A 27,118-nucleotide genomic window follows, 5' to 3' on the forward strand; every position below is an offset into this window, starting at 1 on the left:
AATCAAGTTGTATAAACATCTCAAGGATGATCAATGGAAACAGGATGCACCTGAACTCAATTTTGAGTCTCATAGCAAAGGGTCTGAATACTTATGTAAATAAGGTACTTCACTTTGTTATTTTTAAAACATTTGCAAAAAATTCTAAAATAGGCATTTTAGCATCATAGATTTAGCCTGTGGTAACCAATCAGCATTCAGGATTAGAACCCCCCATTGTATAATTAAGCAATAAGGCAAGAGGGGTTGTGGTACATCGCCAATATTATTTTTTGTTATTATATATATTTTTTCTTCTCCCAAGTGTCGCAGCGGTCTAAGTCACAGCGGTCTAAGTGCAAGAGGAGTCACTGCAGTCCCTGGTTCGAATCCAGGCTGCATCACATCCGGCCGCGATTGGCTCAGGGTCGCCCGGGTTTGGCCGGGGTAGGCCGTCATTGTAAATAATAATTTGTTCTTAACTGACTTGTTTAGTTATATAAAGGTTCAATAAAAAATAAAATAATAATTAAATATACAACAGCTAAGGACTGTTCTTACGTACAACACAACGCGGAGTGCCTGGATACAGCCCCTAGCAGTGGCATATTGGCCATATATCACAACCCCCCAAGGTTTATTGCTATTATAAACTGGTTACCAACGTAGAGCAGTACAAATAAATGTTTTGTCATACGTGGTATATAGTCTGATATACCACAGCTGTCAGCTTTCAGGGCTGGAACCACCCATTTATAATGCGGTTTTGATCCTCTTGAACAAGGCCAATATTTGCGAGCAACGCAGTGCTTTGCGCTCTACCATGAGAAAAATATTTATTTTTGGGCAAACAGAGTTGTGCAAGCAAGGAGAGGGAGACTTGGACAATAGCTTCCAAAAAAACTTTTACAAAGGGCAAAAAAGCTGGCTAGCTAGCCATTTAAGAAAGACATTTAAACTTACCGCCATGACAAGTAACAGCTGCACTTTGGTGGACATTGCGCAAGTGGTAACCTGGTAACGCACGTCTCGATTGACAGGTGGTTGCGCCAGACTACACGCCCATGTGAGCTGTAACCAACCAGATTAGAGTAGCCAAACTGGTCTATTAAAACCTAATCTGATTGGTTAGAAGACACAGGTTCCACTTCCAAGAGCTCCTGCTCTCAATGAAATGAAATGCAAAGCAAAGGGTTTTATTGGCATGGGAATCGTATTTTTACATTGCCCAAGCAAGTGAAATGATTAATAAACAAAATAATCAATAAAAAAATAAACATTTCACTCACAAACGTTCCAAAAGAAAAGGGACATTTTTCTCTCTCTCTCCCTCCTTCCTTGCAAATCGCTGTTTGCACCTCTACACATACTTTTGTCATGGTAAAATGCACTTTACCTACATACGTTCTTCTCTTTCGTGTAATGTAAGCCTCAAGAAGATGTGTTAAATCCTCAATGAAGCATTAGCGTTCTTGGATGCAACGGAAAGATTTCCACGGTCGTATTAGTTAACAGAAAAAAAACGACAGGCACATGCAAGAGTATCAAGACTCTCAGGACTAAAATGAAAGCAAGCGATCTATCAAGGTTTAAGTGACAAGTGGATTTTGCGCCACTCAAACACAGGAAATAGATGGCTGAAAAGGACAGATCACTAAGATCTGTCCTTTTCACTAAGAGCATTTATATTTCCCCTCATCCCTCCCTCCACCTATCCATGCATTTTTTAATTACCCTTATTAGTAAATAGGCTCACAGGCTTTCATCTCTCCAACTCCCTCTTTCCACAACTCTCTTTTCATTTTCACCATTCTTTAACAGGTATGACAAACATCAGTACCTTGTCAACATGCACTCCTCTCATTTTTTTTATTGTCTTTTCTCTTTTTCTCTGTCTTCCTCTATCTCTTTGATGGTGACCACTTACTCTCCCAAAAGTCTGCCTGCCTGTCTCTCATTGCATGTCTGTCTGTTTGTCTGTCTGCCTGTCTATGAGGAAGATAAAATATTCAAACATTCTCATTTGTGAAGCATCTCTTCATTTCCTCATGTTTTTGCTTTCCTTTCACTACCAGGCTATCCTCTCTGTATTGTTCCTATTTCTAATCTTTGAAACATTCCTTATTTTGCTGTCTATCTCTGTCCATTTACTAGTCACTGTACACAATATAAGCCATGGCCCATTGCACTGTGAAAAGAGAGAGAGGGGGAGAGAGAGAGAAAGAGGTGAGGGAGATTAGATTAGATTACATACAGGGTTTAGGAGACAGAAACTGCACAGAGAAACACAGGGAGACAAAGAGACAAGACCAGGGTTGCTGTCTGTATCCTGCCATTGTAGGGACACCAGGTTTGTGGGGTGTAGATGTAGGTAGAATGTGTGCTGCTATTGCATGACTGAAGGTGTTATTATTGAAAATTGTACGTTAGGATGAAAAGTAATGCTTGATCACTCTGCATTGTAATTGTGTGTGTGTGTGTGTGTGTGTGTGTGTGTGTGTGTGTGTGTGTGTGTGTGTGTGTGTGTGTGTGTGTGTGTGTGTGTGTGTGTGTGTGTGTGTGTGTGTGTGTGTGTGTGTGTGTGTGTGTGTGAAAGCATGGATATGGATATGGACTTGGAGAGGATCATTCAGTGCATCAAACAAGGAGACCAGGACAGTGTCCAGATACACCTGGACCACTACAACACTCAGGTACGACACTGCCTGTGTTACTATGACTACCACACTACTGTAAACAACTGTCTGTAACCATGACTACCACACCGTCTGGCTGTCTGTTTCCATGACTACAATTCTCCATGACTGCACCATGTATCCTTGACTCCTTCTCTTTCTCTTTCTCTTTCCAATTCTCTTTCTCCCTCCCTCCCTCCCACATATCTTCTCCACAGTATGCTGAATGCTTCTTCTTCAATATTGAGGAGAGGGAAAGAAGAAAGGTGAGGATGAGGAAAAGACTTGAACTACTCTTTATTTCTGTCATTCCTTTGCATCGTTTCTCCGTTGCCTCTCTATTTCATTCTTCCATCATCCCTTAATTTCTATTTCTTTCGCCCTCTGTCCTTTCCCATCTCTCTCTCTGTCTATTCCCCTGGCCTGTCCCTGCCCTCTCAGTGTCAGGCCACCAGAGGCTCAGATTAACCATGTAATTAGACAAAATCCTGCTCATCCCCCGCCACTCATCTTTATCTCTCTCTTTCGCTCATACTCCATCCCTGTCCTCCTCCTCCCCTCCCTGTCTCGCTGTCCTATCTATCGCATGTCCTTTTTTTTTCTTTCCTTCTTTCTTTCACTCTCTTTCTCACTTCCAACTGGGCACAGACATCATTTCAATTTCCAGTTTTGATTTACATTTGGTTGTGTTGTCAAATAACGTGAATTGAATGTGACATCAACAAAAAAGATCACCATGTCATTGAGTTGGGTAAAAGAAAATACAAAATTCCCTTATGTTGATGACTTCTTGAAAATCCAATCAGTTTTCCATGTTGATTGAACGTTATCACATTTAAAAAAAATTTTTTAATGAAGTAGAAACAATGTTGATTCAACCAGTTTTTGTCCAGTGGGATGGTTCTTTTCCACCTCCCTCCCCTATAGTAATCTTCTCCCTATCATCCCCTTCTTTCCCTCTCTTCTGTCATCCCCTTCAGCTCCTCTCTTCTCTCTCTGTCGTATCTCTTCATAATGTTAATGATGTCATTATTCATCATTTCTATGTCTTCTTTCTTCCACCTATAATGGCTCTACTATAATGGCTGTGCAAATGACTGCAGCAAAAAGAGCTGGATGAGGTAAAAAAGACAAACTCATTACACCATCAGAAAGATAGAGAGATAGGAATATAGGGGGGAGAGAGAGACCGAGAGAAAAGAATAGAGAGAAAAGGGAAGAGAGAGGGAGGGCGAAGCTGAGCTGACAGGTCCTTACTCTACATTACACTAATCTCCATTCAGCGCAGTGTTTCATTAGTGGGTGTATTTGGGTGGGTGTGTGTAAGTGCGCGCGCGCGCGTGTGTGTGTGTGTGTGTGTGTGTGTGTGTGTGTGTGTGTGTGTGTGTGTGTGTGTGTGTGTGTGTGTGTGTGTGTGTGTGTGTGTGTGTGTGTGTGTGTGTGTGTGTGTGTGTGTGGCCTACGCAAGTGTGTGTGTGTATTTGTGTGTACTCCAAAGCTAATTGCGTGTAATGACTCAACCTACTCCCCCCATTAACCCTCACCAGTTCAGGAAGAACAAAATGAGGGACTTTGTTCCCGACTCGGACTCTGATTTCAACTCAGACTCAGATGACGCTGAGGACCAGGATCTCCTTCTCAGACGGGTGAGTCAGGGTGTGTGTGTGTGCATGGATTTCTCTATTTCTACCTGTTGCTCTTTTCAGTTAAACTGAATCCTCTTCTCCTCTCCCCAGAGGCTGGCTGCAGCCCTGGTCTGGTTTATCCGTACCCAGCTCCAGCCGGGGGTTCTGAGAGTGACCCTGCGTACGCTACGTATACTGTCCCGCGACCGGCAGGCTCTGGCGCCCCTGGTGACTGACACCGCCCTCCTCACCCTAGCCCACCTGGGCGGCATAACCTCCCTGCCCATCCCCGAAGGCCAGGAGGAAGACGAGGAGGAAGGTCATTATGCCGAGAGAGAAGATTACGGCTATGTCCTCGGTGACGTCAGTTCGGATGCCTGTAAACAGAGCGACACAGAGGCCAGTGAGTGCAGTAGGGGCACTAATGCTAATGCTAGCTTGTTAGCAGTTAGCAATGTGGATGCTAACGTAGTCGGTGCTAGCCCGACCCAGCACTCCTTGGCCCAGGCTTCCACTCAGACCTGTCCAGCCCTGGATACAGCCAACAACAGCCAAGGTGGAGCAACGACATCGCCATCAGTGACCAGGGACCCCTGCTGCACCCTCAGTACAGAAACCTGCCATGACAACCTGCGCTCTGTCTCCACGGAAACCTGCACTGCCGAGCACCACTGCTCTCCGGGTCATGGAGCTCTGGTGCGCGGAAAGAAGGATGCCCGGGAAGAGATGGATGAAGAGGAGGACAAAGGAGATAAAGAGGAAGATGACCAGGTGGGAAGGAGGGAGGCCCTGAAAGCCCTTTGTAATATAATCTACAACAGTCAGAGGGCGCAAGAGAGGGTCAGCGCTCTGAGGTGAGGGAGAGCAACTGTTGGAGTACAGCAAAAACTATATCTAGTATGGCATCATTTCCCTCATCTCTCTCACTCTCTCGCTCCCTCTCTCTCTCTCTCTCTCTCGCTCTCAGACTGCTCTCTGGTCTATCTGACAAGCTGAAGCAGGGGATCAGTGCCAAAGCTCTTCCCAGTGGTCAGTTTTATGAACTACGGCTGCTCTTCCTGCTGACGGCTCTGAGACCAGAGCTCAGGGTGCAACTGCAGCAGGTAACAGCCTAGAGGAGGATGGAGTTGTGGTTTCCCTGCTAATGGTTAGGCGTATGATTTGGGATGGGTAGGTCTACTATATGCCCCTCTCTCCTGCCATCTCTCCATCTCTCTTTCTTTTATCTCTCTCTCTCCATATCCCTCTGTCTCTCTTTGTCAGGAGCGAGGGGTGTCCATGCTGACTGCAGCTCTGGAGCAGTGTCTGTCTGCGCGGTGGGGGGAAGAGTACGAGGTGCTGAGTGACCACAGTGCACCCCCTGTCTCTAAGGAGGTGTCACAGCGAGCTGTGGAGATCCTCAAGACCCTGTTCAACATCACATACAGCTTCCACAGACAGGAGCCAGACGAGGTGTGTGGAGGAGAGTCCCATAGAATTAAAATGTGGCTTTGTCCCAAATAGCATGATCCATTCCAATATCTGTACCTTGTCCGTCTTCTATTGGGCACCCTTGGCTTTTAGTTTGTGAGTAGGTAAGAGTAGGTAGCTAGGAGCTATCTCAAAATACTAATCCAGTACTTTTTAAGCTAAGACTGGGGGTTAGTTTAAACTGATCCTAGATCTGTGGTCAGGAGGCCTTTTTAAAGTCACCTCTTTTCTTTGTGTCCCTCTCAGGAGGATGCAGCTCTCTATCGCCGCCTGGCTGCAGTGCTACGTCACTGCCTGCTGCTGACCTGTGACGGAGAAGAACTCACTGAGGAGATACAGGGGTATGCACGAGGGCTTCTGCTGTCCCCTCTTCTCTTGTATATCCATGCATTTGTATTTGCATCTTTATTTTGAAAGTAATGGTGGCCATTCTAGGTGATGTCAAAATGTTTACTTTTTCATGGAGAAGTAGAAAAGATATGTTCTGAATCATTTTGAAATGGGTGCCATTTCAGGTTTGCCCCATGTCTCCTTACCTCTGATCCCTGACCCTTAACCCTTGACGTTTAACCTTATAACCCTCCATAGGCACACAGTGAATGTGCTCTCTGCCCTACCCCTACAATGTCTGGACGTGCTGCTGTCTGTGCGTCTGACGGAGGGTTCACAGGAGTGGGAAGGGGTCAACATGGACACTGTCCACACCCTACTCACCTTCATGGAGAGACGCCTGGACAGGGTGAGGCAGAGGAAGAGGGAGGAATGGAATGAGAGAGAGCGGAAAGTGGGGAGGAAATGAGGGAGGAAAGGAGGCACCTATCTCATATGAGGATGCTGTTTGCTTCCCCATGGTGTACAGTGGAGGGTTGCATCTCAATAGAGCATAGCTATGGAAGCATACCGGGTGTGTATAAAGGGTCATAAGCTGACAAAATCACCTATGAATTTGTTATGAAGGGTCAGAAGTTGAAGGAGAAACTGACTCCAGTCCTGAATCTGTTGACTGAGAGCTCCCGCGCGCACCGCGAGACACGCCACTACCTCAGACAACAGGTACTGTTCTCAACTGTTGGGCTGAAACTCCAACTGATTATTGTGGCTTTAATACAGTATGATAATGTTAGTCTGATGTTCGGTTTACATTGTTGTGTTGGAGAAGCCTGCTTCGACTTGTGATATTGGGGCCTGTGTCTGTCCCCTCCCTACATGGGTTCTGGATAGCAGCTAACTGGTTGAGCAGGTTTCTGCTCCCACCCAGCACTAACACTTGCCTCTGCCTGTCCACCGCTACAGATCCTCCCCCCTCTGAGGGACGTGGCCTTGAGGCCGGAGCAGGGGGCCACAGTGAGGGGACGTCTGGTGCGCCTGATGACCCACATGGACACGGACATCAAGCACTGTGCTGCCGAGCTCCTCTTTGTGCTCTGCAAAGAGAACGGTGCCCACATCATATCACACACCTGTCACACTTACTAGCTCCTCATTTCAAAGTAACTTGGTTGGAAGAACCCACTCGTATCACAGCATACTTAGCCCTAATAGCACATGTAGTAACTTATATATACCCCCCCCCCCTCATCTCCGTTTCAGTTAGTGACCATCCAAGTGTGTGAAATAGATGGATGTTGCCATCTTATGTCTCTCCCTCTCTGTCTGTCTCTCAGTGAGTCGTTTTGTGAAGTACACAGGCTACGGTAACGCAGCAGGTTTGCTGGCAGCAAGGGGCTTGCTGAGTGGAGGTCAGGTGACCCACGCCCAGTACTCTAGCGACTCAGACTCTGACACAGAGGAATACAGGTGTGTAAAACAACCATTGATAATGTCACAAACACAACACTTTGTAATACTGTATAGGGACACAATGCATCTTCAGGCTTGTGTTGCATTACTCTGACTGATAGATTGGACTTGGAACTATCAAAACGGCATAAATCGGAGCGTACAACAGAAGCAATTTTAGATTGTTAGGAGTGGACAGTATTTACAATGGAGGTGTTTGTAACTGTGTTCCACAGGGAAGCTAAGAGGCGCATCAACCCAGTGACGGGGAGGGTGGAGGAGGAGCAGCCAGACCCCATGGAGGGAATGACGGAGCAGGAGAAAGAGCAGGAGGCACTAAGACTCATCAGCCTGTTCAACAGGCTCTCACGGTGTGTGTATTTGTGTGTGTGTGTGTGTGTGTGTGTGTGTGTGTCTGTGAGTACATATCTGTTTCAGCTAGTGACTATCCAAGTGTGTGAAATAGATGGATGTTTCCAATTTCTCTCTTTCTCCCTCTGTCTCTCTCAGGGACAAGATCATCCAACCCGTGGGAGTGATGACAGGGGGGGGACTGGAGCCCCTGTGTGGTCAGATGAGGGGGAGCACTGTGGAAGAGGTGGAATCCGAGGGAGAGAGTGAGGAAGAGAGGGAAAAGTAGGGAGGTTAGAAAATAAAAGTGAGAGATGGGAGGGTGATTACAAGAATTTACAGCATAGGATGGTGAAGAGACAGAAAGAGTAAGAGAGATAGAGGTTGGTTTGTATTTATATTGCACAGTTGTGGAAAAAGTACCCAATTGTCATACTTGAGTAAAAGTGAAGATACCTTGAAAATGGATTAAGTAAAAGTCACCCAGTAAAAAGTATCTGGTTTATCAAGTATCAAAAGTAAAATACAATGCTAAAAATACACTTAAGTATCCAAATTAAAGGTAAATGTTATAAATCCTTTCAAATTCCTTAAATTAAGCAAACCAGACTGAACAATTGATTTGTATTTATTTATGGATAGCCAGGGACACACTCCAACAGTCAGACATAATTCACAAACGAAGCATTTGTGTTTAATGAGTCCACCAGATCCGAAGCTGTAGGAATGACCACGTGTTTTCTTGATAAGTGTGTGAATTGAATTAGCATTCGAAATGTAACTAGTACTTTTGGGTGTCAGGGAAAATGTATGGGAGTCAAAAACTACATATTTTATTTAGGAATGTGGTGGAGTAAAAGTAGAAGTTGTACAAAATATCAAGAATAAAGTACCGATACCCCCCCCCCCAAAAAAAAAATACTTAAGTAGTACTTCAAAGTATTTGTTGCTTAGTTACTTTACACCACTGATATAGCACCTTTCCTCCATTTACCTGAAAGCACTTTACTTTGGAGCGTGTGTCTGTACCCCACCTCATCTGTCACTATGTGTAGCGCTAGTCTGAACGTACTGCATACGGTAGCATCACCCACCAAAACACCACTCTTAGAATCACTGTTTAGCCAGGTACATTCCCTGAGAAGGAAATGTAAGTTTAAAAAACACTAGAAAAAGGACAAGAAGCAGAGAATAGAGTCCTCAGATTCCTTGGCAATCGTAGTGTTGTTTAGTTTCCATATCCTATATTTTCCCACTCTGGTTCCTGTCCTGGAGATACCCACACTTATGTTCAGATATCACAATTGGACTGGAGAGGGAATAACAGGTCCATGGTGATTGTAATCAATGATGTGGGAGCAGTTATTGTGCAGGTGCCTGTCCCTGTCATGTGGTGTTGAAAGGGTATCACTACTTTTGAGTAACATGCTTTTTCCTCGTCCAACATGTTGTCATTCATTCCTCTGCGTATAGACTTCCTTTCCCCTCCAACATTTGCTGTAGTGTAAAATGCATATGGTTTCTCACGTTGTAATATAAATAAACCATTCCTGCTGTACTGCACTGTCACCGTGTCTGCCTTGGATAGGAAAAATAATCAATAGGGTTAAAATCCTCTGAAACTCTTCTGCGGTTGTCAGAGAGAATATGTTTTGTCAGCATTTTCACGCAGAATATAATATTAACTTGATTGGATCAGAAACTTCACAGGCACAGACTTTTAACTGACGTAACCGGGAACATTGCCGGAACATTAGCTAAGATTCCCATTAAGTTCTAGTTAAGATTTGACCTAACATTAGGATGATAACATACCAAAAGCATTCAAATAATGTTTTTGATAGCAAATAATCTTTGTCTTCCTTTAAATGTTTTAAATGAAATATCCTTGGAATGTTCTCATTCACTAAAATGTTGTGCACAGCAATCTGTAATCACTACCACCAAACATTCCCATTTAGGTTTCCAGTTCATGTAATAACACAATGTAGCAGTTATATCTTTAGAACATACTGCCGCAACTGAATGTGAAATGGAACGTTCATGCGACATCAGGCGAATGTTTTAGACAAACATTGTATAATCATCCCCACAACTGGACAGTTTCTGATATGAGAACATTTGCCTCAATATAACGAATGTTCTGGGAACTTTCAAATAACCAATTGTGGTTTGCTGAGGACTCACTAATACACAGCAGCTCCTTTTACATATGTGTTTCTTTTCTTCTGTCTTTATATTCCTTTCTCTTGGGTCAGTATGTACCTCTGAACTCCTACCCATTTTCTTATATCCCCTCCTGCCCAATCTGAGCTGTTTCATTCCTCTGTATTTTTTCAGACAATTTCAAGTCAACATACACTACATGACCAAAAGTATGTGGACACGTCAAACATCTCATGCCCATGCCAAGATCATGGGCATTAATAGAGTTGGTTCCCCCTTTACTGTTACAACAGCCTCCACTCTTCTGGGAAGGCTTTGCACTGGAGATGTTGGAACATTGCTGCGGGGACTTGCTTCAACTCAGCCACAGGAGCATTAGTGAGGTCGGGCACTGATGTTGGGCGATTAGGCCTGGCTCGCAGTCGGCGTTCCAGTTCATCTCAAAGGTGTTCGATGGGGTTGAGGTCAGGGCTCTGTGCAGGTCAGTCAAGTTCTTCCACACCGATCTCAACAAACCATTTCTGTATGGTTTGGAGCTCTGTAGTGAGTGTTGCAACCGAGGACAGACACTTTTTTACGCGCTTCAGCACTTGGCGGTCCTGTTCTGTGAGCTTAGGTGACCTAACACTTTGTGGCTGAGACGTTGCTGTCCGAGACATTTCCGCATCACAATAACAGTACTTACAGTTAACTGTGGCACCTCTAGCAGGGCAGACATTTGACAAACGGACTTGTTGGAAAGTTGGCATCCTATGACGGTGCCACGTTGAAAGTCACTGAGCTCTTTAGTAAGGCCATTCTACTGCCAATGTTTGTCTATGTAGATTGCTGTGTGCTTGATTTTATACACCTGTCAGCAACAGGTGTGGCTGAAATAGACGAAGCCACTAATTTGAAGTGGTGTCCACATACTTTTGTATATATAGTGTACTTAACTAACAATAGTACATGTTGTCCAGGGTTGGGAAAATCCTATTTCCAGCCAAATCAAAAGGACACCAAATGTCCCTCATTGGAATTGCAATTTCAGTGTACAATTTTAATTGACTGGAATCGAAATGGATTTGACCCCAACCCCGATATGTGGTCAACCACACCTTTACTATAATGCATTCTCTTATAAAGTTGTAGGAAGAAGAACGAAAATTTTCGCTGTCATTTTCAAATTTTTATTTGCTTTTGTCAAATACAGGAATAGCATGTACAGAAGAGGAACTGGGCTTTAGAGACTCAAGTAACTGTACAATATTTACAGATAAGAGAGCTTGAACAAATAGGTAAACCTCCAAAATAATAATTATCATAAACAACAAACAGATCAAATAAAAACAGTCAACACAGATTTTATACGCTTTTTAACAGTTACACCTCCCTAAAACCACAGCGCTTTCTTTTAGAAAGCGAACAGATATTTATTTTAATTTATTAACTTCAGGTGTAAACTCTGCTCTCATTGTCTTTTGAAGAACAAACATAAAGAACAGTTTGCTTAGGTTTTAAATACATTTTTCCCCCTCACAATTTATTTAGGCAGACAGAAAAAAGGGAACATCACACACTCCTCTAACCTCCCTCCCTCCCTCCCTTCACCTCAGTTTTTCTCCCCTCCACTCTTTTTTTACCTTCAGCAGTAAAAGGGGGACTGAGCAAAGGATTTTGGGCAGGCCATTTCATGTATACCCTAACAAAACATTATTATTTAAAATAACAACAGCAAACAATCCCAGCTAGGGAGGGTCATTTCCTTGTATAAATAATACAAATCATAATTATTAATACATATACGTATATATATATATAGTGTTTGTATGTTGGTGTGTGTGTGTGCCCGTGCATGTTTGGATGTAGATCGCAATCTTTTCTGTAGTGCTGACTGATTCACCGTGGTCCCCTGCTTTCCCTGTTCAGGTCAAGTGGCAGACGTCGTACCCTTTCACACATTCACTATTTTCAATCCGCCTCCTCCGCTCTCCTCCATCCGTCTCTTTTCTTTAGTCAAGAGATACTTTGTGAGAGAAAAACTAAACAAAAGCGCTAAAAACAGTTCATTGTAGCATCCATTTTAAGTTAAAACTCAACCGTACTCACAGACTGAACATTGACTGTTCGGTCTTTCTCGCTGGGCAAGAACTAGAGTGGTAGGGTCTGAATCCACCCCCCCTCTCCATCTTGGTACAGTCCAGTGTTCTCCACTCCAACTCTCTTGCTATGTCTCCCAAATACTGTATACCTCCTCCCGCCCCACCCCTCCCTTCTTCAACCCACATTCTGCTTTCCAAATGGCACCCTATTCTCCATATAGGCCCTATGGCTTAGGCCAATTGTAGTGCACTATTTCGGACTGTGCCCCCTCCTCCCTCATCAGGCTTTGGTGCTGAGGGTCAGCAGGTCGATGAAGGAGTTGAAGAGGGTCTCCAGCCAGCCCTGGTTGGCCATACACTGCTGCACCACCTCCTCCTGACCAGGGTCCTCCGCTGCCTGCTCTATACTGTCCGTCTGGAGGGAATAGAGAAAGAGGACAGATTATTTTTCTATTGAAATTCACTTGCTTATTTACAGTATATATACAGCCCCACCCGTTGCTGACAGGTGTATAAAATCGAGCACACAGGCAGGCAATCTCCATAGACAAACATTGGCAGTAGAATGGCCTTACTAAAGAGCTCAGTGACTTTCAACGTGGCACCGTCATAGGATGCCACCTTTCCAACAAGTAAGTTTGTCAAATTTCTGCCCTGCTAGAGCTGCCCCGGTCAACTCCAAGTGCTGTTATTGTGAAGTGGAAACGTCTAGGACAACAACAGCTCAGCCGCGAAGTGGTAGGTCACACAAGCTCACAGAACGGGACCACATCATCAGTCCTCGGTTCCAAACTGCCTCTGGAACCAACGTCAGCACAAGAACTCTTCGTCGGGAGCTTCAAGATCACCATGCGCAATGCCAAGCGTCGGCTGGAGTGGTGTAAAGCTCGTCGCCTTTGTACTCAAGAGCAGTGGAAACGCGTTCTCTGGAGTGATGAATCACGTTTCACCATTTGGCAGTCCGACTGACAAATCTGGGTTTGGCGGATGCCAACAGAACGCTACCTGCCCCAATGTATAGGGTCAACTGTAAAGTTTGATGGAGGAGGAATAATGGTCTGGGGCTGTTTTTTATGGTTCGGGCTCGGCCCCTTAATTCCAGTGAAGGGAAATCTTAACGCTACAGCACACAATGACATTCTGTGCTTCCAACTTTGTGGCAACAGTTTGGGGAAGGCCCTTTCATGTTTCAACATGACAATGCCACCACGCACAAAGCGAGGTCCATAGAGAAATGGTTTGTCAGGATGGGTGTGAAAGAACTTGACTGGCTTGCAGAGCCCTGACCTCAACCCCATCGAACACCTTTGGGATGAATTGGAACGCCGACTGCAAGCCAGGCCTAATCGCCCAACATCAGTGCCCAACCTCACTAATGCTCTTGAAAGGAAGCAAGTCCTCACAGTTATGTTCCAACATCTAGTGTAAAGCCTTCCCAGAAGAGTGGAGGCTGTTATAGCAGCAAAGGAGGGACCAACTCCATCTTAATACCCAGGATTTTGGAATGAGATGTTAGACGAGCAAGTGTCCACATAATTTTGGTCATGTAGTGTATTTTACCATAGTACAAAACCTTTATTCTCAATTCTATTTCTCTAAAGCTGTAAATAGATGTACTCCGTCTTCAAGGCCAGAGTATAGACATGACAGCCAACCTTCCACAACAAAAGGACTGAATACACAGTGCTCCATATGAATTATTCTGACCACAATGGAAACAGAGAGGGGGGGGGGAGAAAGAGAAACAGAAAGAAAGTAGAGAAGAACAACAATGCCGTAGAGGAAAGAGGGGTGTTGGAAGGTCAGTTTTGTGAGAAGCGATTGTGCTACTGAGTCTTACCTCCTTCTTGCAGTTCAGGAAGGTGTGATACTTGTAGTGATGGAGAGAATGATAAAGGCTATAGACACGACACGTCTCTGTGGACAGCTTGAGGTCCTGAGAGTCGCAGAGAGACGGGGAAAAGGGATGGAGGGAAAGGAGAGAGAGGAAATCATTTATTAGGGAATCTCCCCGGTTGTCTTTGGCTAAGGTGGAACAGGGAAGAGGCCCAGTCTACTATGTATTCACAACTTCACATACTTTCAGAGGACCACTAAAAATACAAATGCACTTGAACAACGCTAAAAGAAGAAACATAGCCTCGTCGAAAATCCGGTTTCCCTGATCGGAAAGCCTGGTTAAGTCTATGGCCGAAAGGGGCTAAATACGGGTGAAGACCCCGGTGTAAATCAGTGGCGCCTTGCAACACGTCAAACCGATCGAATGCATTGCTTGGGCAGGGCTTAACACACAGCACTCCTTCAACGGGCACGTGGGGGGGAGGGTAAATAAGGGTAAATAACTCAAGAGTAAATAAGGACGGTGTCATGGTTTAGCTTTGTTTGTACATGGGCAAACACCACCCGGGCCGAGTTCAACCCACCGAGATACACGTTTATGTACAAAGCATAGTGACAAACAGCTCCGGACTTTATTACTCCAGTTCTGGTGAGACAGAATGGTCTCTTCTACTCGGCTTCTACAACACCTAGACACAATTCTTTGAGGCCAGGGTGAGCCACGGTGCAGCTGATTGGATACATTGGCGTCAGCGGCGGGAAACTTAAGTCAAGGAGTTTCATGACTGGGTGTGGGTCACTCACCTGCTGTTTGGGCGCGGTGCTCTTCTTGACGCGGTTGAGGGTTTTACGGTTGTAGCACTCGCCGCCGAGGTGCAATTTGACCGCGCCAGAGTCCAGGGGGTCCGCCGTCATTTTGGGGAACGTATGCAGAGTCTCCTAAAGAAGAAACATGTAGAAGATGGAGGGAGGGAGAAGTAGTCATTTTGACTGTTTTAAAGTTTTCACTTGTCAATATGATAGTGAGAAAGTTGGATGAAGATTGGAATTGTACAATATCTCCAATTCCAAACACATCAGGTACTTTTCAGCATTTTTACAACTAAACAGACAGACAGACGCACCTGGTGTTGGCCACTCATGTTGACTCTCCTTAACAGTCTCCTCTTTTGTTCGTTGAGGAGGCTGTCAATCTTCCTCATGGGCGGGAGGTACAACTCGTCTGGGGGCCAGAGTGGGAGGGACATAGAGTCCGTATGACTCATCTCATGACATCGTTCTTCCTCAATCTTATTCTCAAATCAATACTCTCTTTCTCTCACTCCCAGGGCTGGGGTCAATTCCCTCGGAATTCAGTCAATTCACAAAGTAAACTGAAATTCTAATTCCAAATTATCATAGAGAAGCATAGCGATTGATTGATTTTTTTATTTTACTTCTTGAAATGACTGAATTGACCCCAAACCTGACCAAATCATCACCCACTCATTTGCTTACACCACGACCCCATCCCTCTCACCGTCTGTGTCCTCCAGGGCTTGAATCATGTCGGGGTCAAGTGCTGTACTGACCAGCATCTCTATGTAACTCCTGAACATCTCCCTCATGGCTCGACTGTTCAACCCCCCTCTCACCGGGGCTACAGGGGAGAGACACAGAGAGAGAGAGAGAGAAAGAGAGAGAGAGAGAGAGAGAGAGAGAGAGAGAGAGAGAGAGAGAGACATAGAATATGACACTGAGTGGGTTTGAACCTAGAACCAAGGCATTGCATATAAATATACAGTGGGGCAAAAAAGTATTTAGTCAGCCACCAATTGTGCAAGTTCTCCCACTTAAAAAGATGAGAGGCCTGTAATTTTCATCATAGGTACACTTCAACTATGACAGACAAAATTAGAAGGAAAAAATCCAGAAAATCACATTGTAGGATTTTTTATGAATTTATTTGCAAATTATGGTGGAAAATAGGTATTTGGTCACCTACAAACAAGCAAGATTTCTGGCTCTCACAGACCTGTAACTTCTTCTTTAAGAGGCTCCTCTGTCCTCCACTCGTTACCTGTATTAATGGCACCTGTTTGAACTTGTTATCAGTATAAAAGACACCTGACCACAAACACAAACAGTCACACTCCAAACTCCACTATGGCCAAGACCAAAGAGCTGTCAAAGGACACCAGAAACAAAATTGTAGATCTGCACCAGGCTGGGAAGACTGAATCTGCAATAGGTAAGCAGCTTGGTTTGAAGAAATCAACTGTGGAGGCAATTATTAGGAAATGGAAGACATACAAGACCACTGATAATCTCCACGCAAGATCTCACCCCACGGGGTCAAAATGATCATAAGAACGGTGAGCAAAAATCCCAGAACCACACGGGGGGGCTTAGTGAATGACCTGCAGAGAGCTGGGACCAAAGTAACAAAGCCTACCATCAGTAACACACTACGCCGCCAGGGACTCAAATCCTGCAGTGCCAGACGTGTCCCCCTGCTTAAGCCAGTACATGTCCAGGCCCGTCTGAAGTTTTCTAGAGAGCATTTGGATGATCCAGAAGAAGATTGGGAGAATGTCAGATGAAACCAAAATTTAACTTTTTGGTAAAAACTCAACTCGTCGTGTTTGGAGGACAAAGAATGCTGAGTTGCATCCAAAGAACACCATACCTACTGTGAAGCATGGGTGTGGAAACATCATGCTTTGGGGCTGTTTTTCTGCAATGGGACCAGGACGACTGATCCGTATAAAGGAAAGAATGAATGGGGCCATGTATTGTGAAATTTTGAGTGAAAACCTCCTTCCATCAGCAAGGGCATTGAAGATGAAACGTGGCTGGGTCTTTCAGCATGACAATGATCCCAAACACAATGCCCGGGCAATGAAGGAGTGGCTTCGTAAGAAGCATTTCAAGGTGCTGGAGTGGCCTAGCCAGTCTCCAGATCTCAACCCCATAGAAAATCTTTGGAGGGAGTTGAAAGTCCATGTTGCCCAGCAACAGCCCCAAAACATCACTGCTCTAGAGGAGATCTGTATGGAGGAATGGGCCAAAATTCCAGCAACAGTGTGTGAAAACCTTGTGAAGACTTACAGAAAATGTTTGACCTCTGTCATTGCCAACAAAGGGTATATTACAAAGTATTGAGATAAACTTTTGTTATTGACCAAATACTTATTTTCCACCATAATTTGCAAATAAATTCATTAAAAATCCAACAATGTGATTTTCTGGATTTTTTTCTCTCTCATTTTGTCTGTCATGGTTGAAGTGTACCTATGAAGAATTACAGGCCTCTCTCATCTTTTTAAGTGGGAGAACTAGCACAATTGGTGGCTGACTAAATACTTTTTTGCCCCACTGTACATACCAAAATTGTATTAACACACAGTTACACACACACTCACACACACACACACACACACACACACACACACACACACACACACACACACACACACACACACACACACACACACACACACACACACACACACACTCACACACACACACACACACACACACACACACACACACACACACACACACACACACACACACACACACACACACACACACACACACACACAGTCCCTCACCTTGGTCCTCACTGGGCCCATCAGCGGAGGAGTCTGAGTCAGAGGGGACTTCCTTCTGCCACTTCTTCCTCTTCTTGGGTGGAGGCTCTGCCTTCACTGGCCTCGCCCTCGAAGGGCGCTCTGTCTTCTTCTCTCCTCCTCCTCCTCTCTTCTCCTCCCTCAGTCTCTTTCGGTCCTCTTCACTGCTCCTTCTCTCCACCTTCTCCTGAGGTGGTGGATGCGTCTTCTCTTTTTCTTCTCTCTCCTTCTCCTCCTCTCTCTCCCTCTCTCGCTGTATCTCTTTTTCCCTCTCCCTCTCTCGCTCCTTTTCTTTTTCCCTCCTCTCTCGCTCCTTCTGCTCCCTCTCCTTCTCTTTCGCTTTCTCCCTCTCTTTCTGCTCTCTCACTTTGTCCTTTTGCTCCTTCTCTTTGTCCTTTTGCTCTCTCGCTTTCTCCTTTTGCTCTTTCTCTTTCTGCTCTCTTGCTTTGTCCTTTTGCTCTCTCTCTTTCTGCTCTCTTGCTTTGTCCTTTTGTTCTCTCTCTTTCTGCTCTCTTGCTTTGTCCTTTTGCTCTCGTTCTTTCTGCTCTCTCGCTTTCTCCTTTTGCTCTCTCGCTTTCTCTTTTTGCTCCCTCACTTTTTCCTTTTGTTTCCTCTCTTTCTCCCCATCTTTCTCCTTTTGTTCCCTCTCTTTCTCTTTTTGCTCCTTTTCCTTTTGCTCTCTCTCTTTCTGCTCCTTCTCTTTTTCCTTTTGCTTCCTCTCTTTCTGCTCCTTCTCTTTTTCCTTTTGCTTCCTCTCTTTCTGCTCCTTCTCTTTTTCCTTTTGCAACTTCTCTTTCTGCAACTTCTCTTTCTGCTCCTTCTCTTTCTGCTCCTTTTCTTTCTCCTTCCGCTCCCTCTCATCTCGCTCCAATCGTGGTGGAGTTTGACTGATGGCAGGGGGAGGTGGCTTGGGGAGCGATGGGAGTGATTGACGCCTGTCAAGGTACAATTTTTGTTGTTGTAATTTTGCAGGTTATTGCTTACAGTTAATATTTCCGATCTACACAAGTGCATGGGCGTAGGGGCTTCAGTTCTACATGGGGTTGGGCACGTATGAATCAAGACCCAGAGGAGTACGGCAAACACGCAGGGACAAACCTACCTCAACATGAGTCCAGGTCTGTGCCAGGGTTTACGTGAGCACACACGGACATAATCCTTTTTATTGAAATTCTCCAGGAACTTGACATAGAGACGTTGGTACCGCATCTTGGCATCGCCAAAGTAGCCCAGGTACTGTGAGAGAGAGAGAGAGAAAGGGAGAGAAATATTTATAAAGACATAATAATTTGAGTCATTATAAACAAACAATGTGTATCTTCAAAATGTGTACAACTATCATGACGATCTCATGCTGGATTGTAAAATCCTTGCATCCATTGCTGGATTGTACTTTAAGATTAAAGAGAAGGAGAGAGTCTCCTGTCTGAAATGGGATGTGAGTAACTCACATTACTGGTGGCACAGAACTGCCTCTGTCCGTCTTTGATCTCGGGGCTGAACTTCTGCAGCAGGGCTTTCTGCACTCTCCAGATGGGTGGTGGCTCACGGCCGGTCTGCAGGGCCATCTTGAGAGACAAAGAGAGTATGCACAGGGCCTTCAGAAAGTATTCATACCCCTTGATTTACTCCACATTTTGTTGTGTTACAGACTGAATATTCAGGATATTAACTTAAATTTCTTTGCCACATTATTTGCAGTATTACTTTCGTGCCTTACTGCAAACAGGATGCATGTTGTGGAATATTTATATTCTGTACAGGCTTCCCTCTTTTCTTTTTGAGAAGACAAGACATACCACCTCCCACAGTAAATGCCAGAAGCCCTCACCTTGAGCGTGCCAATGTCCTCAGTCCGCACCACAAACTCATCTCTCTCCCGGAAGATGCCCTCGCCGCCACTCTCGTTGTCCTCCTCCTCACTCTCTCCAGCAATGGCTGCATTGTCCTGCTTTTTGGCCAGGTGCAGAGAGGTGATCTTGGGGGCTGGCGCATCCTCAGGGGTGGGGGTGAGGGTGGGGAAGAGGAGGGTGAGGAGGAAGGCTGGGCCAACTCTGGAGCATCCGAAAGGGGAGGGGAGGAGGAGGGAGGGGGTAGTGGAGGGGGGCATTGCAGGGGAAGGGGAGGGTGGAGAGGGCAGGGCAGGGGGAGAGGAGCTGGGGGGGGAGAGGCGGAGGGGTGGTGGGTTTGTTGGGGGGACGGCTCCTGCTGCTCCTCTTCATCATCCTCATGCTGGAAGGGCAGAGGGGAGGGTGGGGAGAGGGGTGGGGGAGATAGGGGGAGGGGGAGGAAGAAGTGAGAGGGGACGGGGAGAGGGATGGGGGTGAGGGGGTACGGGGGCGAGGGGAGGCCCGGATGGAGAATCTGGGGGGGGGGGGAGTTCAGAGTATATTACATCTTTGGAAATGAACAACTGTTTGTCAGACCATTTCAGAACATCTGGGATTGTAGGCTACTCACCTTCCACTTTGGGAGCATCCAGCATCTCAAACTCAGGCTCTCTCTCCTCCTCCTCTTCCCTCTCCTCTACCTCTTTCTCCACACCCCTGCACTCTACATTCAGGTCTTCCTTTACCCTCTCTTCTTTCTCCATCTCCTTCTCTTTCTCCATCTCCTCTTGTCGTTCGTCCTCTCCGTCCATCCCTTCCAGTCCTTCTTGTTCTGGGGGCGGTGTATTTGCCTGTGCATTGGCCTGTGTATTGTGAAGTTGCATGTTTGTCTCTACGTCATTGTCCTGCTCCTCCAGATCGGCTACGTCCTCCTGCATTTGGGCCACGGGCGGCGGCGTTGGTGGCAGCGATGGGCTCTGGGGCGGAGATGGGCTGGGTGGGGGCAGAGCCACGGCTGCAGCCAGCGTATGGGGCGTGTCGTAAAGGGCAGATATGGCCGAGGAGATGCTCTTCTGCAGGTCCTGGTTCTTACTGACAGAGTCCTCCTCCTCGTCGGAGGAGAAGGACGGCAGCGTCTCCAGGTTCCTCTTCAGCTCATCGTCCAGACGCTTACAGGGGCTCAGCCCGTCCTCGCCCTCGCTACTGTCCCCAAACGGAGGGGGTGGAGGAGGGGGCGGTGGAGGGGGAGGCGGGGACAGGATCCTGCCCTTCAGGGAGGAAGAGTCTGTGGTTTCAGCTCCTTCCACTGGCCCTCCAAGGTCTTGTGGTCCACCAGGTCCAGATTCAGGCTGCTTCTTCCCCGTCTTGAGGAAGTCCAGGAAGGAGGCCATGAAATTAGACTTCAGCTCCGGGGGCTTGTCCTCCGTCTAAGAGGGAGGAGGGGGGGAAGAGAGGAGATAAGGAGAGGAGAAAAAAGAGGGGAGAGGAAAGGTGAGGTGCAGATAAGACCGGGGAGGAAAGAAATAAGAAAATTAATAGCAGGAGAAATGAGAAAAGGGTGTGAATGGGAAAAGTGAAAACAAAGGGTATATAGGAGGGTGATTTGTATATATTATAATAAAGCTTGGACAGAAACCAATGGTAAAATCTCCCTAAATGCTATATAACTGTATTTTTCCATGCTTCGTGTTGGGGTGTACCTTTAGAAACCTTTCTCTTCCTCTGAATAGAGGTAGTTCACCTTACCAACAGCAGGGGGGGTCTGAGGGTGGTAAGAAAATATAATTGGGTAACCATAGCAACAGCTACCCTGGCAACTGCCTTCTCTCTCCTCTCTCCCTTTCTCTCTGTTTTATTGTCAGTCAGAGGCTGGCTGTCAATCACCTCAGACTCGCGTCTCCGCTCCGCCCTCTATAGGCTGCCGATATGCGCACACACACACACACAGCATTACACAGCCTCGCAAACACAGCTCTATGTTGATACACACACACAGCCTCACATACACACAGCTCTAATGCATCTTCAAAGCAAAGCCAAATGGAGAGGTCATCTGTTTTGGCTGTCCTGACATTTTTTTTTTTTAAATCACTTTGGGACATTTTTCAGATGTAATCGGTATCCCTCTGGGCACACTGCGTCATTTCAACGTGGATAATTGGCTAATATTTGGTTGAGACGTTGATCAATGAGATTACAACCTCTATTCACCCACTCAAACAAAAACAAAAAAAAGTTTGTTGAATTTCCAATGTGTTATCACTATGCTTTCAACCATCTAAAAGCACAACCAAATTCCAAAATAAAAAACTGTGTCTGATTTTTGGTTTAGTCGTCACCCAAATACCCATCACCGCGCTTTCAACCTTATAAACGGCACAGCAAAGTTCAAATGGGACTACAAAGTCAGATATTTTGTTTATTTATACAATTGTGACATCACTGTGCTTCGTCTAATGGCAGAACCAAATGACTTAGATTGCAGTTGGGATTACATTAAAAGTACATGGTGCAAGTGCTCAATGCCGTTTGAGATTCTGCTGAGATTATTACAGCAATCCCCACGGACCTGCAATGACCTATGCATGCCATCTTAAACATGCACACTTTATATGACTACATAAGAAGAAATGTATAGTTAACCTCAAAATGAGGCCATGGATGGAATGATAGCAACGCTGACTATTTCGTTTTTAAGCAGAGATCTCTCAACAATCACTCACAATAGCACATTGTTAATAGTCCGTGACAAATATAATAGCTGGGCTTTGTTAAAACTTTGGATGGGAGGGTAAATGTAGCTAGAGCAATTCTCCAGTAGGAGGTGCTGCCCAGTCTATTGTTTTGTTTCTTCTGACAGTGGATTTAACAGTGAAAATCTGACGTTGTTTAAAAGTTGCAAATTCAACATAAGGTTTGTCTATGTTGAAATGTGGTTACCATGATGACATAATCCTGTGGTTGATAACCTCAGAACAATAGTTGTGAACCTTTTTCATATCCAATGTATTTTCCACGTAGATTCCACATCACAATACGTTGACAAATGACGCTGAAACAACGTTGATTCAACCAGTTTGTACCCAGTGGGATATTTTCAAAACTCTTAAGTACAAAACTAAACTGATAACACTTGTATCTTATGTTCAGAACATTTGATTGTTCATTCATCGATGTCTCACAGTTTCATTAGTCTTACAGTCCCATTATCCTTACACAGTACATATGTTTCGGCTCTGTACTCCAGCACTTTGGATTTGAAATGATACATTGACTACGAGGTTAAAGTGCAGACTGTCAGCTTTAATTTGAGGGTATTTTGTTTCATTTCTATTTTGTGCCCAATAGAAAGAAATGGTAAAGAATGTAATTCTGCCATTTTGGAGTCACTTTTATTGTAAATTAGAATATGTTTCTACACACTTCTACATTAATGTCGATGCTACCATGACTACGGATAGTCCTGAATGAATAATGATGAGTGAGAAAGTAAAACTCACAAATATCATACCCCCCCCCCCAAAAAAAAAATACTAACCTCCCTTGTTATTGTAATGGTGAGAGGTTAGCATGTCTTGGGGGTATAATATTTGTGCGTCTGTAACTTTCTCACTTATCATTACTCGCAATTCATTCAGCACTCTCCGTAATAATAGCAGCATCCATATTAACGTAGGATTGTTTAGAAACATATTATACTCTTACTTGTATTTACAATTAAAGTGACTCCAAAACGACAGTGCATTATTTACCATAATAATACAAAATAATCTGAAACAACAAAAAACAAACAGCAAATGCATCCAACAAGTTTCTAGAGTCCCAAGCTTGATGTACACATTGCGTGCTAGGACTATGGGACCAAATACTCATCTTTTGACTACTTTAACACACATAAGTGAATCTGTCCCAATACTTGTAGTCCCCTAAAGGGGGGCCGATGTACAACAAGTGCTGTAAATTCCAAATGGTTCACCCGATATGGATGAATACCCTCAAATTAAAGCTGATTGTCTGCACTTCATAGTCTCATATTCATTGTATCATTTCAAATCCAAAGTACTGGAGTACAGAGTCAAAAAAAACAAACACAAAAAAAACGTGTGTAACTGTCCAAATAGCTTTGGAGCTCACTGTATATTGTTATATACAACTCAGGTATTTCAGCAGTGCATTGTACACTACACTATAATTCCAAATGGTACAACAGAGTGACTCTTTCTACTTTGTCCTATTGAAGCACACTGGCTGATGGAATATGAGGATGTAGTATTTACAGCCACATCCATATATATGATTCGGTTTTACCTTCCAACATAAATTTATGTCAAATTTGATAGATTTATGGAGGGGAAAATATAGAAATGTAGTGCTCAGAAGTTTTCAAACTATATACATTACAGTAAGCAATCTTTTGGTTCAGTAGTTATGTTTGGAACACTTCGATTAAGTGAGTTGTATTGTTAAAAAATGACAAGAAAATCATTATCTAAAGGCAAGTGAACATTGCATTTTGAAAACCAGATACTTAGATTGAATATGTCCAAATTGAAAGACTGATTTGGTGCAGTGAACAAGTGACTTTGTGAATGCCTAGAGTTGTGAAAATGCCCCACATACTTGTGAAAATTGCACCAAAATGTTGAAAATAAAACTAAACACACGCCAACGTATTCTCTTTTGTCTATCCCCAACTTGAAACATCACTTGTGGAGCCTTATGCCCCTCTATCTTATTCGCCCTGCTAACCACAAACTTTAACTACACACATAAGCTCTCCTCTGGATGTTCGTGTTCCAGTCAACGTTAGCCTACCACTGTTCTGACTGAGGTAGAGCCTACCCTGAAGCCTTCTTGCCTGACGAGTTACCCTGAAGCCTTCTTGCCTGACGAGTTACCCTGAAGCCTTCTTGCCTGACGAGTTACCCTGAAGCCTTCTTGCCTGACGAGTTACCCTGAAGCCTTCTTGCCTGACGAGTTATCCTGAAGCCTTCTTGCCTGACGAGTTACCCTGAAGCCTTCTTGCCTGACGAGTTACCCTGAAGCCTTCTTGCCTGACGAGTTACCCTGAAGTCTTCTTGCCTGACGAGTTACCCTGAAGCCTTCTTGCGTGACGAGTTACCCTGAAGTCTTCTTGCCTGACGAGTTACCCTGAAGCCTTCTTGCCTGACGAGTTACCCTGAAGCCTTCTTGCCTGACGAGTTACCCTGAAGCCTTCTTGCGTGACGAGTTACCCTGAAGTCTTCTTGCCTGACGAGTTACCCTGAAGCCTTCTTGCGTGACGAGTTACCCTGAAGCCTTCTTGCCTGACGAGTTACCCTGAAGTCTTCTTGCCTGACGAGTTACCCTGAAACCTTCTTGCGTGACGAGTTACCCTGAAGTCTTCTTGCCTGACGAGTTACCCTGAAGGCCTTCTTGCCTGACGAGTTACCCTGAAGGCCTTCTTGCCTGACGAGTTACCCTGAAGCCTTCTTGCCTGACGAGTTACCCTGAAGCCTTCTTGCCTGACGAGTTACCCAGCGCTGAAGGGATCTCTGAGTTATATGACTTGTGAAATATGAGTAATGAATTATAGATGATACTGTGAGTTATTCGGAGGCGTAGGTAGGAACGGATTGAGGTTTCTCACCGTGTTGGAGAGCTTCTGCATGGCAGCCCAGGCCTCTGGGGTCAGCTGCTCATCCATGTCCCTTTCCCACGTCATCTGTGGCGGCCACAAAGCAAAGACATTAATCACATGTTCAAAATCAAAACCCCATATTCAATTAACAGCAGTGTCCGGCCCGCTTGTTTCATGGGGTAACATTTACATTTCTGGCATATCGGCACTGCTGTGTGCTACAAGAGAGGTTTTAACGAATGATTCAATTGATGACTGATGAATTGATTGATTGATTGACTTTGCATTGTTGTTTAGTTGAGGTTATATTCCCTGTTCTATAGAGTGATGTGAGGAAACCGGTCGCCACCGTTTCGGCTGTTCAACATCAATATGGACATCTGAACACACTTGAATAAGACAAAACAACAGTCTCTGTTGCACCCCTGTGAAAATGTTCTCTCTCGTCAATTAAACTTACTGCATTATGTTAAAAAGGCATTACAGTCAATTGATACCAGTATATATTTGTAATTACAACCACTTTACAATGAGTAAAAGGCAAGTGATGAGAGTTAGGGAGGGATTGAATTAGATGGGGGATTCTGCTCCTCACCCCCCTACCCCTGCAAATCGCACAGAAATCTACACTGTTCATTTCATTGGCCACTTTCCTGTGTCCACACTCTCCCTGTTGCTGAGGCAACAGCCGCCATTTTACTTTTACCATGACCAACCAGCAGACATCAACAGATGGAATCCAGAAAATCAAACTCACACAAAAAGACTCCATCTTATCTATATCTAGCCCAACATAAGAAATACATTCAAAAGCCCCCCCCCCCCAATACCATACATGGCTGGCAGCTGTTACACTAACGCTCAGACTACAATCACATATTGATAGAGGATGAGGTGACTAAGTGCTTTGAGCACCTGGAAATGGGCCGTGTACAATCTTAATGACTTCCTATGAGATCCGACCATTATTATACAAAATAACGAATATAAATATACAGTGCCTTCAGAAAGTATTCACACCCCTTGACATTTTCTTGTGTTACAGTATGCATTTAAAATTGATTCAATTGAGATGTTGTGTCACTGGCTTACCAACAATAACCCATAATGTCAAAGTGGAATTGTGTTTTTTCGAAGTGTTTACAAATTAATAGTCAATAAGTATTTAAACTCTTTGTTATGTCAAGCCTAAATATTGCAAGTTCAGGACTACAAATGTGCTCTAAAGGTCACATAAGAAGTTACATGTACTCACTCTGTGAAATAATAGTGTTTAACATGATTTGGAATGACTACCTCATCTCTGTACCCCACACATTATCTGTAAGGTCCCTAGCAGTACATTTCAAACACAGATTCAACCACAAAGACCAGGGAGGTTTTCCAATACCTCGCAAAGGAGGGCACCTATTGGTAGATGGGTCAAAATAAAATAAAAAGAAAGCAGACATTGAATATCCCTTTGAGCATAGTGAAGTTATTAATTCCACTTTGGATGGTGTATCAATACACCCAGTCACTAAAAAGATACAGGCATCATTCCTAACTCAGTTGCCAGAGAGGAAGGAAACCGCTCAGGGATTTCACCATGAGGCCAATGGTGACTTTAAAACAGTTACAGAGTTTAGTGGCTGTGATAGGAAAAAACTGAGGATGGATCAACAACATTGTAGATACTCCACAATACTAACCTAAATGACAGAGTGAAAAACAGGAAGCATGTACATAATAAAAATATTCCAAAACATGCATCCTGTTTGCAATAAAAGTTAAAGTAAATTAAAGTAAAACTGCAAAAAATGTGGCAAAGAAATTAACTTTATGTCCTGAATACAAAGCGTTATGTTGGGGCAAATCCAACACATCACCGAGTACCACTCTTCATATTTTCAAGCATAGTGGTGGCTGCATTATGTTATGGGTATGCTTGTCATCGGCTAGAGATTACTTTGGGATAAAAATAAACGGAATAGAGCTAAATACAGGCAAAATCCTAGAGGATGACATGGTTCAGTCTGCTTTCCAACAGACACTGGGAGACAAATTAACCTCTCAGCAGGAGAATAACCTAAAACACAAGGTCAAATCTA

General features: G+C 44.5%; 2 protein-coding genes across 2 annotated transcripts in view; one reads left to right on the forward strand and one right to left on the reverse strand.

The window, feature by feature from the left end:
• Positions 1-2,576: 2,576 nt before the first annotated feature.
• On the forward strand, positions 2,577-8,168 carry si:ch211-195b15.7 (synembryn-A). Its single transcript, XM_064990268.1, has 14 exons — positions 2,577-2,672; positions 2,873-2,920; positions 4,202-4,300; positions 4,391-4,686; positions 4,888-5,133; positions 5,247-5,382; positions 5,543-5,731; positions 5,996-6,090; positions 6,338-6,488; positions 6,707-6,802; positions 7,043-7,187; positions 7,414-7,546; positions 7,765-7,899; positions 8,039-8,168. Exons 1-14 carry the CDS (start codon positions 2,577-2,579, stop codon positions 8,166-8,168), a joined length of 1,995 nt encoding a protein of 664 aa, XP_064846340.1.
• Positions 8,169-11,200: 3,032 nt separating this feature from the next.
• Positions 11,201-27,118, reverse strand: part of LOC135556017 (proline-rich protein 12-like) — a 32,479-nt gene continuing 16,561 nt past the window's right edge. The window contains 13 exon segments of the mRNA XM_064988869.1: positions 11,201-12,541; positions 13,967-14,062; positions 14,770-14,904; positions 15,090-15,187; positions 15,485-15,604; positions 17,562-18,514; positions 18,682-18,815; positions 19,031-19,147; positions 19,411-19,583; positions 19,586-19,883; positions 19,885-19,943; positions 20,040-20,835; positions 25,038-25,112. Of these exon segments, the coding sequence (XP_064844941.1) occupies positions 12,407-12,541; positions 13,967-14,062; positions 14,770-14,904; positions 15,090-15,187; positions 15,485-15,604; positions 17,562-18,514; positions 18,682-18,815; positions 19,031-19,147; positions 19,411-19,583; positions 19,586-19,883; positions 19,885-19,943; positions 20,040-20,835; positions 25,038-25,112 (3,189 nt within the window). The 3' untranslated portion in view covers positions 11,201-12,406.

Source organism: Oncorhynchus masou, chromosome 15, assembly GCF_036934945.1.
Source record: "Oncorhynchus masou masou isolate Uvic2021 chromosome 15, UVic_Omas_1.1, whole genome shotgun sequence".
NCBI classification, from domain to species: Eukaryota; Metazoa; Chordata; class Actinopteri; order Salmoniformes; family Salmonidae; genus Oncorhynchus; species Oncorhynchus masou.